The 13,963-nt window shown below is 45.9% G+C and overlaps 1 protein-coding gene across 1 annotated transcript; it reads right to left on the minus strand.

The window, feature by feature from the left end:
• Positions 1-5,365: 5,365 nt before the first annotated feature.
• On the minus strand, positions 5,366-13,950 carry ATPAF1 (ATP synthase mitochondrial F1 complex assembly factor 1). The gene is made up of 9 exons (XM_042030624.1): positions 13,711-13,950; positions 12,619-12,727; positions 12,025-12,075; positions 11,258-11,320; positions 10,576-10,626; positions 8,733-8,780; positions 7,736-7,831; positions 7,038-7,145; positions 5,366-6,136 (listed from the first exon to the last, which is right to left on the minus strand). Exons 1-9 carry the CDS (start codon positions 13,917-13,919, stop codon positions 5,942-5,944), a joined length of 930 nt encoding a protein of 309 aa, XP_041886558.1. The 5' UTR covers positions 13,920-13,950; the 3' UTR covers positions 5,366-5,941.
• Between the last annotated feature and the right edge of the window lie 13 nt (positions 13,951-13,963).

Genomic DNA, 13,963 nt, shown 5'->3' on the forward strand with positions numbered 1-13,963 from the left:
ATGAGATGTGATGCTCTGGCCTTACTGAAACGTCTGCAAATTGTTTGGCACCGGGACAGTTCTAGTGAGGGAAATGTTTCTGGGCTTTCTTACATGTGTGTTAAACTCCGGTCAAGCCAAGCGTTTGCAGGTGATGGGGCGAGCTGGGGAGTGGGGCACAGGGCAAGGTGGGGTAAGGAGCAGCAGCAGTGTGAGAAAGGAAACCACAAGCCCAGCAGCCTGAGACGGCAGAAAGATGTGGCTGCTGGGTACGTTTGCATAAAGCTGGAGGGTTTAGGATGAGGGTTTGGTTCTCTGAACCCTGCCTGGCATCCCCTATTGCTGCAGCTGGGGATTTATCTCGTGACCCCGTGCAGCCCGTGCATCCAGCAGAATGTGTCTCTGCAGGATCCAGATTCCTTCCCCCCCTCCTTCCCACCCCCAGCTTCTCAGCTGCAGGTGATGCCAGGGTTTGCTCTCGAGGCACAATGTTCAGAGGCAGTCTTTAAAAATAAGTTCATCCAGCAGCCTCCTGGACCAAACAGCCACGAGGGAGCTCAGCCCAGCCCTGCAAGGAATTTGCTCTCCTTTCCTCCCTCTCTCTTTGAAGTTTGTTTGGTGTAGGTGCAATAGAAACTCTTTGGCACCTGCAGCAGCATCTTATTAGAAGTGAAGAAGAAAATTAGGGCCCATTTCATTGGGCAGCAGCCACTGGTGGATCACTTTTGACTGGAGCTGAAGGGAATCGGAGCTTGCACACCCCAGACGCCCCTTGCTTTTCTGCCTATCCCCATCTGGGACATGGCTGAAGGGCAGGTCCTGAAGCAGGTGATGGGAGAAGGACACACCAAGGACATGCAGGATTCACCTGTGCCCTGCATCCACTACAGCATGAGATGGCTGAGGTGTCTCACACCTTCAGAAAAGGTAAAACCTTGAGGTGAAGTGTCCTGCACAGCTCCTGAGGCAGGAGGGAAGCACAAGCTGTCAAATTCATCTGCCCAGCTGCTTCCCACCACCACCATCATCAGCTAACCCAGTACCACAGCCATAACCTCAGAGCTCGACTCTGTGTGTGCATCCTCCCCAGGACCTGCTGAAAAGGCTGAGCCTTTTCCGCGTCAGCCTTGCCCTGCTCATGAGTGAATCTCTCGCAGTCATTGCAGGTATTCTCAGGCCAAAGTAACAACCCTAAACTCAGGATCAAGCTCAAGTAATCCAGCAGACTCTTCCTGGTCACTGTCAAATCAGCCCCATTCCTAGCTCCAGCAGGTTCAGGCGAAGCCTTTCTTCATCCCAAATGCTGGATGCTCCCTGCTCGCACATTACAGCCACCCCAAGTCCCAGCAAGGGCTGAGCAGCTCTGCTGTCCTCCATCCTGGGGACTTGTGCCCATGCTCCTCTCCAAGGGATGCAGCAAACGACAGAATGTCCTCAGATCTTGTGAGCTGGAGGTGGAGCTCTGTGGAGCAGATGTAACTCCCAACAGCAAATGCCAAGCTAGGAGGAAACTTTCAACTGAAATCTCAGCAAAAAATGGGCAGAAATCCAAAAGTGAAGAGGCTTGGCCAAATAGCAAAGATCCCAAAGGCAACTCATAGCCAGGATTTACATCCAGGCGAGATGGAGCCAAAATACTTGGAGGAGAGATGGGGTCCTCCCACCCTCAGCAGTCTGGAGCCACGGCAGAGGGGCTGGGAGAACAGCACAAGGGCTGGGGTTACATCAGCTGCAGCCCCACAAGTCCACAGGGGTGAGCAGCACCTCCTGCTCAGGAGTTACCCCCTTGCATGAGGTTTTGGAAACGTCACAGAGCAAAGAGCCCACGGTCCCGGAGCTAGCCGGTGCCCCAGCTGTGGGGAGGGAAGCAGGAATCTATTGGGAGAGAGGAAAAGCTCCGAGGGACAGGTTTGGGGAAGGAGGGATGTGTTATTGTGAAGAGGGCATTTGTCTGCCCTGGAGGAAGGAAGAGGGGAATGCTGGCCTCGCTCCCGAAGGCAGGTGCATGGCTGAATTTATCGCGGGGAAGGAAGCAGGGACGGAAGCGAGTCCGGAGCACTGGGCGGCTCCATCGGAGCTCACGGGCAGTCACGGGAAGAGGCCCAGGGCAGCGAAGCAGCTTCGCAAGACTTGTCAGGACACGGCTGCACTGGGGGGAGGGTGGGGGAGCCCCCTGCCAGCCCCCACCACTAGGCTGGGCTCTCACACAATGCCCTGCACGGCACCGCACCGGCACAGCCCCTGCCGCAGCCGGGGAGATGCTTGTTCCCAGGCAGGGCTTGAAGGCTCTGAATGCCTGTGCACACCAGAAGACACTGCAAAGGGAGCAGTGGGTTTGCTCTGGTTGTTCCCAGGGGGGACAAGGACGTGCCCAGAAAAGTTGGCCTCAGCTAATGCAGTGTCAGGAACAGTCAGTTCCCCTGCTCTGCTCCACCATGTCCTGCATAAACTCACGAGTCAGGGAGTGAGAATTTCTTCAGCCGTAGATCAGAGGGCACTGGAGTCTTGCCATTTTCTACGGCACAGGGAAAAAAGCCAGGTGCCGATGAAAAAGTACTGGAGTCATCATTTTAAGTGAGGGTAAGAACGTCGCCTGTCAATCTGCACTTCCTTGATTGCCACCTTCCTCCCCGAGGAGCAGGACGGGCTCTGGGTTTGTCTCCCAGGATGTCAGGGGCGGGTGGGCAAGCCAGAGGTTTGAGACGCTGGTAACAATGGGCCTCTCTCTGCCTGCAAAGCTTGCTCCAGCACTCCTAGCGGGAATTCCTGCCACATCCCGGCCCTGGGCTCTCCTCCAGCTGGAGGCAGAGCACAGCCAGCACTGAGGGGGCTCCTACAGTACCTGCTTCTGCCAGCAAGTCCTTGCTGCAGGATGCTGCAGGGGCTGAAGTTTACATGGGGCCACTGGGAGTCTTGGGCTTCTTCTCTCTGAAAGTGCCCATTTGAGGGCTAAAAACCAGACACGTCCATCTTGGGAAGATCCTGGCCCAAAAATGACTGGCAATCAGCAAAACATGCTGGGAAACTACTGCAGGATGTTTGCCCTCCCCGAAGCAGCTCAGGTGGGATCTAGGACAGGGGGCTGGCAGAACTGTGGGCTGAACTCAGCGCAGCCCAGCTCTTTATGGACCATACAGGAGCAGCCTGGGCATTTAAAGGGTTCTCAGCACGCAACTCACGAAGTTCACAGAGCTGAGCAGACAGGCTCAGGCAAGCTGCGTGTGTGCCCAGAGCTCAGAATCAGGAGACAAACCTTCCCTCTAGTGGCTGGATGGCACATGAGTCCCACAGCCACCTTCTCTCTCTCTTACATCCCTTCCCATGCCGAGCCTAAGAGCGTTATTTTTCACCAGCCCTTAGGCTCAGGGCAGATCCTAAGGGCATCAAATCTTACAAATTCTATGTGAGTTTTTAGTGGCTTAAAACTGGCGCAGCTCTGATTTGCACAAAGCCAGACAGTCCCGGGGGTCTGCGTCCACTCTGCAGCTTGCAATGCCCATCCATGCCCGTGGTCAGCCCATGCTGAGGCTGTGCCAGGCAGCACAGTTCACGCACAAGTGCATCCCAGGCACTGGAGAAGCCACACAGCCACGATCGCCGCTGGTTTCTGCAGCATGGGTGGTTTGTAGGGCCAGTTCTTCAGCTGGGTTTCTCCCCCTTGCAGCAGTCATTCACTGGGGCAGAGGATCAGACCTAGAGATTCTGTTGGACCTTTTTATTATGGGTCTTCATCCCAGTTTCAGGCTCACCATTGGCCATTTCTGTCTTTTTAAAAGCCCCGGAGAAGTTCTTATTTTAGGAAAAATCACAAGATGAGTTGAAAAAAACACCACTCAAAATGGCAGCTAGTGATCACTAGAGCCTTATACATGAGAATTTGGTATTTTATGCTCAGAAAGAGGCTGAGGTGTAGATTTGGAAGCCCTGGATTTCACTCCCAGGGATGTTACATTATAGCTACATTAAAAATGAATGCAGCAACTTCAACTTCTTCAAAGCAGGAAGTGAATAATTAATCAAAACAGCTCTTCTATCAGCTAAGGAAAAATGATAAATGGAGCATGAACACTAAACCAGAAGTAGAAATGCTTTTTAATAAAAGTGATTTGCTGTTCAGAATATCACAGCCCTATCCACACCTGCTCTGATTGATTATTCCCCTGCTATGCAGACTGCTCTGAACACACTTAATGAACAGAAACCAAAAGGCATTACCAGAGAGCGAGACCATCTCCTTTCAGCAAAGCCCCAAAAGATGTGCCTCTTCTAGAAACATCCTGCAATTTCCTGGAGGGACAGGAGTTCACACCCAACACCTAGGAGCTGATGATAAAATAGACCCTAACATAAAACTGCACTGTGTAGCCATAGTGCTCAGCTGAAGTGTTCATATCATAAAATCAGAGAATGGGCTGGGTGGGAAGGGACCTTTCAAAGGCCACGTAGTGCAAAGAATGGGCTGAGAAAGTACGGAGTGACAGTGGGCATTACAGCAATAGGGTCCTGCATCTACACAGCAAACAGATGGTGCAAGAAACCTTCATAACTCATCACAGCTCCGTATCAGCTTGTGGTTAATGAAGAGAATTGGTATCAGCCATGCCCTCCAACAGAGACAAACTTCTTGCCCCCATTTTTTGGCAAAGGAGGGAATGCTTGCCAGCTCCAGCAGGCTGTCAGGGTGCAATGTGGCCCAGAGCTACTTAGTGCTGGGGGTTTGATGCAGACATGGGAAGTATTTCAGTGTTGCTCCTGGAAGCTCCTGGCTGTCCTGTGTTTACTTGTCCCCCTGCGCAGTGGTGGCAGTGCTGGTAACTCCCACAGGCTGCACATCACTGCTGCAGTGTGTCCTTGTCCGTGGACGTGCTGCCTGCCTCTGCTGGGAATGAACACAAGAGAAGCTCAAAGTGTGAATCTTTTGGGATTCTTTAGCTGGGGGCAGGTTTAAAACCCCCAACCTGCTGTAGTCTGTAATGCCAGGCTCCTACCAACACTGCTGTATTAAAGCAGCTCTGCATGTTCATAGCAACATATTTTTTTCATGAGCTGTCACTTGACAAACAAGAAGCTAGCTGGTGACTCTCTCTCTCTCTCTGTCACTGTGCCAGTCCATCTTTCCTTTATTATGGATAGTGCCTTTCCTGAAGTGGGAACAAGAGTTATTTTTTGTCCCTTCAAATACCATTTGTGAGCTGGCTGACTAGATGCCAGTCTGAGAAAAAATAATCCCATAAAACAGGCAATGATTCCTCTACAGTATTAAAAATATACTAAAAAAATAAAACCATGTTCCTACTGCTCAAAAATAACATCTCAAAGACAGAAGCATAGCAACAGGATACAATTAATATATCAATTAAGAAGCAGAAAATTCCCAGAACAAAACTAGTGACTCTGTATTTTTAATCCTGAGAAAAACTCAGACCACAATACATATCTGTGTAAGACACCTCACAAAGGAACAAAGAGGTGTCTGTCTTAGAGCATTGCTCCTATTCTTTCCTCTTGATGGACAAGCCTGTATGAATTCCACACAGATTAAAAAGCACTGAACCATGCAATCATAATGGTGGAGGGCATTCAAAATGCGTTTACTGAGAAGAAACACTGGTTGTCATCTCTGTCCTGACATCAGTACAGCCCGTTACATAGTTCCCCTTCTGTCACTTTATTTCCAATTTCCACAATCCAGCAGGCAGCAGGAAGTCACAGGACAGGGAAAATGGCTCTTTCTGATGAAGTTACACTTTAGTACTGGGCTCCATTTGTTGGCAATTAGTTAGTGTTGTTCAAATGGCCCACGTCCTCATCTTGCATCAGTGCCAGACAGGCTTGACTGTCACTCTCCCAGGATGTCTGCAGACTTTCTGTGGCCAAATCCAAGCTGTAAAACAGAAGACACAGGACCACCCCTCCTAGGACCCCCTGCCTGCTGCTGGCTCCTTTCACCACAGGCCAGGCTCTATGACTTGTCAGAAACCTGCCCAGGTCTCAGTTCTCTTCCAAGCCCGCTTTGCTCCAGCTCTGCTATAACTGACATGTATTTAAATTCACTGGATCTGTGGTTGAAGGTCTCCACTAATCCGTAGGTCTCAGAGCGATCTGTGGCATAGAACAGCTGCACCTGGTTGGCCAAGCACTGGGCATCATGGACCACCTGGGAGGGAGAACAGAGCTGTTACCATCAGGGTGGGACTGTGCCAGTGTCCCCCTGCAAAAGGAAGGCCACAGTCCTGCTCACCACATGGCTCAAGTCCAAGCCAGTTAGTTTAGCAAATCTCTTAACAAACCACCTCTCTCTTGTTCCTGACCTACTTAAACACTTCAGCACCATGTGTTTTAGCAACTCTCCTGCTGTGCATCTGCCTCAGAGGTCAAGTGTGTCTTTTGTGATCACTGCCCACTCTAAGATGCAACAAGTCCTTGTTTTTTCCTTCTTACAACTGACCTACTTGCAAAGTTTCATTGTTTGCTCAGAGATCCAACAGGGCAAAAGAAAAGCATTACCAATTACTCCAGTTATTGTTTCAGAAGGGGTCAGGAGGTCAGTTAGAGGAGGGATATCTTAATCATTTTGTTCCACTACTACAGTGCCCAGTGCCACCAGTCCAGGCACTGGTACAGATGTGCCAATAATGGTGTGCCCACACAGAGGGAAAGAGCACAGGTGTGCACAAACTGAACACGCAACTCTGGAGCCTCCTGCTTTGACAAATAGGATTAAGCTTCAAAACACTGTTTTAACTTGTTTGTAGGTACCAACAGCTTTCATTTAAATTTACTTCTGTTAGTAAGAAAAACAGAAGCTTTGTTCTTTTACAACAATCAACTATTATACCCAAATTAAAAAAAAAGAATGCATGAACTGAAATCACCAAAGACTGATGATTCCTTTCTAGCTTTCCCTAGCCTTAAGTACACTAGGTTAAAGAAAGACAGTAAGACCATTCTTTGGCAAAGGGTCTTTGAAAGGCTTCACTGTAATTTGGTTTTAATGCAAAACTGTATGAGGACTTACAGCATAAAATGAAGGAAGCCAACGAGCAGACTTCTCTTACCAAGAACTTGGAGTCCATTTCTGCTGTCATTAGTACTATCCCTTTCTCCTTCTGCAGATCAGGATAATGGTACAAGACCAACTGGCTTGGAGCAGTTTCACCTTGGGTCTGAAAGAGAGAAAGAAACCTGTCAGCATCCCATAAAAAACTTCCCTCCACTGCCGATTTGGGTGCTTGATTACAAAATTTGAACATTAACTGCCACAGAGGCAGTTACTTCCCAGGGCTTAAGGGTCAGCTCTAATTAGAAGTTCATTATTCTTGGTATTTATAGAAAATAAGGGATTTGTAGAGTTAGGTTGGTTTTTTTCCTTGACTAAAGACCATTTTGCATTTAAAAGAACCCACGATTTTTAGAAAGACATTTCATCTCACAACATCTACTGCTATTTTAAGTAGATTGCACAAACCATTCTAAAAAGCTTGGCTCTTGCTCCTGTTTTGAGACTACTGAATTTCTACCTCATTCTCTTCTACACTAGAAAGACACTTAACACCCATAATTTTACTATTTTACCTGTAACTAATGTACAATTAAACCATAATTAATAACAGCTTTTGTAATGATAATTCTTTTCAAGTTAAGCTAGACAACCTGTTGGTTAAACTATTTAGCAAATACCACATACTGCAATATGCTGATATTATCTATTTCTGGATCCTAAGCCAATTTTGAACTTTTTATCTCAAACACTCACCTGAACGTTTATCAGGGAAGTGAAGTGTAATTCTGTTCCAGACCACTGCCCCACGAAGAACTCATAGCCTTCTTTCCTTGGCAAAGCATACAGAAACTGCAGAGACATGATAAAAAAACCAAACCAATTTTCCCTTCCATAGAACAAAATGAGGCCTGTGTCACACTGGCCTCCAGCATTAATGCTTTAGTAACAGAACCACAACAGAAAAAAGGGTTTCTTTGCCCCACCAGGGGTGAGAGAACAGCAAGAACCAGACTTCAAAGCACACAATAAAGCAGAATTAGCCTATCACTATTATTTCATTACAAAATATGTTGGCAAATACTTTTATCAGTATTTTGAGACATAAAAAGGAAAGTGGAGAACATTCAGACCCTGACTTTTTTGTTCTCAGCCTGAAAACTAACAGCAGAAATGGTCAAATAAAAGGTAAGGAGCATTCAGAGCATTTAATCCTGTCATTTTATCAGCTGCTCCAGAACAGGCAGCAAGCATCTTCTCTCTAGAGATTTACAGCCTATCCAGCTCCAGAGGCTACAGACTTGCTTGCTCTCCCACACCAAGGGAAGGACAACATGGGAGCAGAAAATCATGCAGGATACCTGACTGAATGCCAGTGCACTGTGCAGAAGTGCACTTCAGGCTATAAATAACTTCCCCATCTCCAAGTAGCTCAGGAAGCCAGATACATTTGATCTTGCTCTTGGCAAGTGAAGTAGGTAGGACTAATCCATCAACCCAGTAAAGTTTCCATTCCCTGGGAGATTCTGTGCTGCTGTTCTCTCAACCCTCCATCTCTTCTATCTAGATCAAACTGTTCAACACATATGAATAGCCATTGCTTTATCTGAGCACTAGGACAAGTGTTTGAACACCTGGATTTTACTAATCAGGCTGATACAATGGGTATGAACACAGGAGGATCAAAAGTTTATGGGCTAGGTTTGAAGAGGAGAGGCATTTCAGCTCTACAACCACGCACTGCTGTACGTACCGATGGACATTTCTGGGCTCTCTTCCAGATCAAATCAAACTTGTCTGCCTTTGGGGAAGGAGAAAGAGAAGTTCAATTTTCATAACACAAACGTGGATGCAGAGTTGTTCACAATCACCTCATTAACCTTTAGTGGGTACAACTTCTGTCTGGAGAAGGTCCCACTGCGGGGACAGATGGCAATGAGTGCATGGAAAGCCGAATTTTGTTCTTATTTACCTGAAAGTCATCAGTATCCCAATTTAACAAGGCTGTCTCTAAGATGCAACAGCAAACTCCCTGGATCCAGAGCTTTATTCCTTGGATGTGGGGGCCCCAAGCCTGAGGCTTACATTACATCCTCTTTCAGTAATTGCTCCACTGCATCATGTAGTGTCAACAGCTGAGCGAGACAACACAACCCTGGCTCCAAATTGTGGATTTACATCATTGTCATCTGTTCTTCAGTATAAAAGTGCAGCCCATATATACACACAATAACATATTTACTGCTTATGTTTAAATTGAAACCACAACCCTATTTGGTCAGCCCTGATGAAACCTGGCAATCTCATTCACATATTCTCCGTGTTTCCCCAAATCTTTTGCCTAATTTTTTTTTGCTTCCCAGCACTATATTAATATCTACTCTCAGGTGTTCAGGAAAGAAAACATATGCCATTCATCAACAAGAAATTCCTTTGTGTGTACTTTTGAGCACTGGAGAATTATGCAAGGCCTTTCTTCCAGCCAATGGAAAGCTTCTGGCAAAAGACAAAGGGTTTTTTTCCCCTCGATGACACCATGAACTGCTTCCTAATGTGCCTGGGATCTGGTTTGCATTGAAGTCTTAAAAAGCTTCCAACACTCCTCCTAAAACAGTGCACCAAAGCACAGTGCCAGCCCCATTAATGAAAGACCTACATCTTTTTAACTGGAGTCCCTGGCTCTGGCCCTCTGCTACAGTAAATGTGCAAGTCAAACTATTTTCACAACATCCACATGTTGGGAAAACTGAAACAAGAAGCTGCTTGACTTCAAATCCCACACTTCCACTTTCAGAGCATACAGCACATCACACATTTAGAATACTGCCTCCCACTGAATTCAGTTGCAGCTCAAAGGGCCAAATACAATTACAAATCAGACCCCAGATCTAAATGAGGTTTCAAGAACTCAAGAAACACACAGTTGTGGAAAGACAGATTTAAGAGATTGCAATCACAGAATGACCCTGAAGAATAAAGAGAAATCCCCAAAGTGAAAAAAGCCTCCTTCAGCCTAATGCAAACTAAAAACCATTAACATCTGGAAAAGTTATCAGGAGTAAGAAATATGATCTTATCTCAGGAAAACACCCTGCAATCTCAACGAAAGGCAGTGCTGCCAGTAACTGTAAATATATGAAAGTAAGTCATAAGTGATTAGCCACATGCAAGTTACCAGCCAAGTGCTCTAGGACTGCCACATTAACCTTGAGGCAGCTGCCTGTGCTGCAGGGAAGAGGGCAAAGAAACAAGCAACTCTGAGAAAAAGTAAATACAAATATAAATGCTGCTTCTAAACACTAGGGCCATGTGAAGAGTATTGGATGCTTGTATTAAAATAAACCTGGCAATTCCAGCCAGGTGTGCAGAAAAAGGCCCTTGATTTATTGAAACTCCTCTGAGTGAGAAAAAAAGGGATATGCATTTCTGGAAACAACAGCCTTTGTTTGGGGCAGTAAAATCACTCAACCCAGAAAATAAATTTTTTCTTGAAACCTCATTTTCCTTTAATGACTGATTTTAAAAGCAGCAGAATCACCATTGGAAAGCTTTGCATGCTGGCTTTTCAAGTGCAGAACTACAGGGGAACTACTTACAGGAATAACAGCATAAACCGTGTCTTTTGCAGAAAAATACTGATTCCAAATCTGTAGAAAACAAAGATGAGATACAGCTGAAGTTCAGCATTTAGCAGTAGTGTTAAATGCTTTGAAATGTCAACTAACCTTTGTAAGCACTTTGAGAAGTCATTTTTCAATCAAGCCTGACTTTCCTGCTAATGCAACACACTTCTCCTAAGGTTCCAGAGTACTTGTGCCAAATGACAGATTCCAACCAGGTAAAAGAAATCTGCAGTGGGCTCAGAGGTGGCTCAGTATTTATTAACCATCAGAAGTGCTTCTTACATCACACTAATGACTTTTGGTTGGGGTTTTTTGGTGGTGGTGGTGATGGTTTTTTTAATAAAGAACATATAAAACATTTTCAACAGCAGACAAGTCTTTGCATAATGCTCCTCTGTGTCGACAGTCTTTTTCTTCACCACAGCAGGATGGCAATACCTTAGTGTACCTGTACCTCCTAGTACCTCCTAGAAGGACTCACCTAGATGGAGAAAACTTTATCTTCTCCAATGGATATCCATGTGAACGTGCTTTTTATAAATATACATCCACAGTTGCGTTTTATTTTTCAGTCTAAGTAAAATTTCCATCCTTACACATAGATTACTGTTAAGCACAGATGTGAAGCAAAGTTTATTAAATTTAAATCCATCACCTGTGTTATCTCCCCTGCTGATTTTTCTTTCACCATCTCAACATTAAGAATTGAATCAAGTGTCTGCAAGAGAAAGCATAAAGAATCTGGCATGACGGCAGTTCTGTGATCATGTAGGAATCCAGAATGAATAGATGCAATTACAGAGAAAAAAAATCAACCTAAAAGAACTTAATTCAATTTATAGTGTTAATTAGTCCCTTTAATTGCCAAGTAAAATACAGCAGCAACACACTGAGACGTGAATTCACACAGAGGCAGAGTAGATTCTTTCAGGACACAGCACATGCTTTGCTCCACTTGTGCAGATCCCTGCTGAAGCTGCAAGAGGAGCTGCAGCCTTTTGCCTTCAGCCACCTCAAACGCGTGCTCTTTGGCAGATTTACACTGAGACTTTACCAAAATAAAAAAATGTGAAAGGGAATTCCCCTGTCCCTGGGCTGGCTGATCACTGCAAATGTATTTTCATGCTGTAAAAGCAGCTTAACCCTTTCCATTTATTGTTCAGAACAGATCCCCCAACTGGAAGGAACTTCCAGGGTGTCACAGAGAAAGGACAGGATAATAAAAACCCAGAATGCCAGGAGTTTTGAGGTTGAACATGATCCCAACAGTAAACTAAAATCTTACACTGAAATGCAGCATAAGGAACAGCAGGATTATATCAAAGTGTTCTTGACTGAAGCACTGACTGCGGCAATACAGTCAATCCACACCCTTGCCTTGCCACAATGCCCCCTCCTAACACTTAGGTTCATTTCCCTTACCTTATCCCTTGTGAATCCTCCCTTTGATGTCTTGTTGCCCAAGCCTTCTGCCTGCAAGAAAACATCCTTCTTTAGTTTTACAGCTAATGCTTTAATACCATTTATTTGCTTTCCCTGCCACACCTAACCTACCTCCTGCCAAAAACTCCTGAGTGGGAGCTCAAGATACTTGAAGATCACTGCAGTGTATTTTTAATAAAATAAGTGATTGATGAGGTGAAGTAAATAAGATTAGTGTGAATTATGAATTTCAAGGCCAGAAAGGATTAGTCAAAAGGAAACTATTATGCATTTTGGATACAATATAATTGAACAATTTTCTTGCATTCACTAAAAAATGATGAATGCAGGATTGTGTCACTTCTCTGGCCAAACTAATCTGGAGCTAATTAAACTTGAACAACGTTTCAAGCAGGGAATTTACAGTCTAAAAAATAATACAGAGGAATACAGAACAACGCTTTTAGCAATCAGACAGTGAAATTCCAGGACTCCTACTGATATGGATGCTTCCAGTTTGTAACATTATGCTGATCCCATATAAATAACATTATAGCTTTAATGTATGTGATTTACAAAGAAAACTGGCCTTGCCTTTTCCTCCATGCATCTGATAAACTCTCCTTGTTTGGAATGTCCCACAGGCTGCTTTTTCACTTCACTTCTTTTTTCCATACGGGATTCAAACACATCTGGATTGGACCTGAATTGGAAAAGGGACTATTAACAGTACAACAGAACAATAGAACAGCTTGAGTTGGAAGGGACCCATAAGGAACGTCCAAGTCTAACTCCCTGCTCCTTGTCCAACTGGACATAAATTCATATAACTAAAACATTCCAGTTTGCTTTTAAATAATCTTAAGTTTTTAATTATGACAATAAACAGGAAAAATCAATGCAGAGTTAAGAAACTGTGAAAGCTGTTTCACAATATCTCCTACGACTCAAGGCTTTGGATTTGTTTTTGGCACTGGATTCCAACAAGACCAGGTTAGATGGGGCTCTGAGCAACCTGTCACAATGGAAATTGTCCCTGCCTATAGCAGGAGGGTTGGAAGCAGTTGATCTCGAAGGTGTTTTCCAACCCAAGGCATTCCATGGCTCTGTGAGCGCCTATGAAGTCTTTTGCTTCATTTACTTCTATTGCTAAGTAAGGTGACCCACCTTTTTCAGGATAATTCAAACCCATGATTCCTCTCTGGGCTGTTCCCATTGTGGCCTTGCCAGCAGATGGACTTACACCTAAAATAAGACCAACTTCTGCCTACTCCTTTTCTATTCAAATCCTCCTTTACAATACAACAAAAGAGTAGAAGTTGGAACACTCTTCGCCTGCTCCAGTGGTTTCCAAAGGTGGAGAGCAGTGCTGGGTGATTAACATCATTTGGCCTTTTAAAATGTTTACTATGATACTGATTCATGCTCTTAACTTAAAATTTTAATTTCATCTTCGCAAAACTATTTCTTATCAAGCTGACCACGTTGGGAGACGACCCTCACTGAGCTGGTGCCGACCACATGTGAATTTCAGGGCAACTGGCCTAAACTAATCGAGTCTCCCATGAGGGCGAAAAGCTAAAACAGAACGACACCCCTCCTCGAAGAAAGAGCTCCCCCAGCACTCCCTTTTCCCAAAACACAGCCCGCCCACCCCCTTCCTGCGCCGCCTCCCTCAGGGCCCACCTCCGCAGCTCCTGGATCTTGTGCCGGTACTTCCCGTAGAAGGGGTTCTCCTCCAGCGCCGCCTCTCCCGATCCCGATCCCGCTCCCGTTCCCGCTGCCGGCCCCAGCACCCCCCGTGCCGGCGGTGCCAGCAGCCCGAGCGGCCGGAGCGCGGCGCGGCTCCGCAGGGCCGCCCCCAGGCCCCAGCCCTGGCACAGCGGCCCCGCCATGGCTCCTGCTCCCCTCAGCCCTCCCCGCGCTCCGCCCCCTCCCC

The sequence above is a fragment of the Corvus kubaryi genome, unplaced genomic scaffold (genome assembly GCF_017639235.1).
Source record: "Corvus kubaryi isolate FWS band 111438036 unplaced genomic scaffold, C.kubaryi_AGA036_p1.0 37334, whole genome shotgun sequence".
Taxonomy (NCBI): domain Eukaryota; kingdom Metazoa; phylum Chordata; class Aves; order Passeriformes; family Corvidae; genus Corvus; species Corvus kubaryi.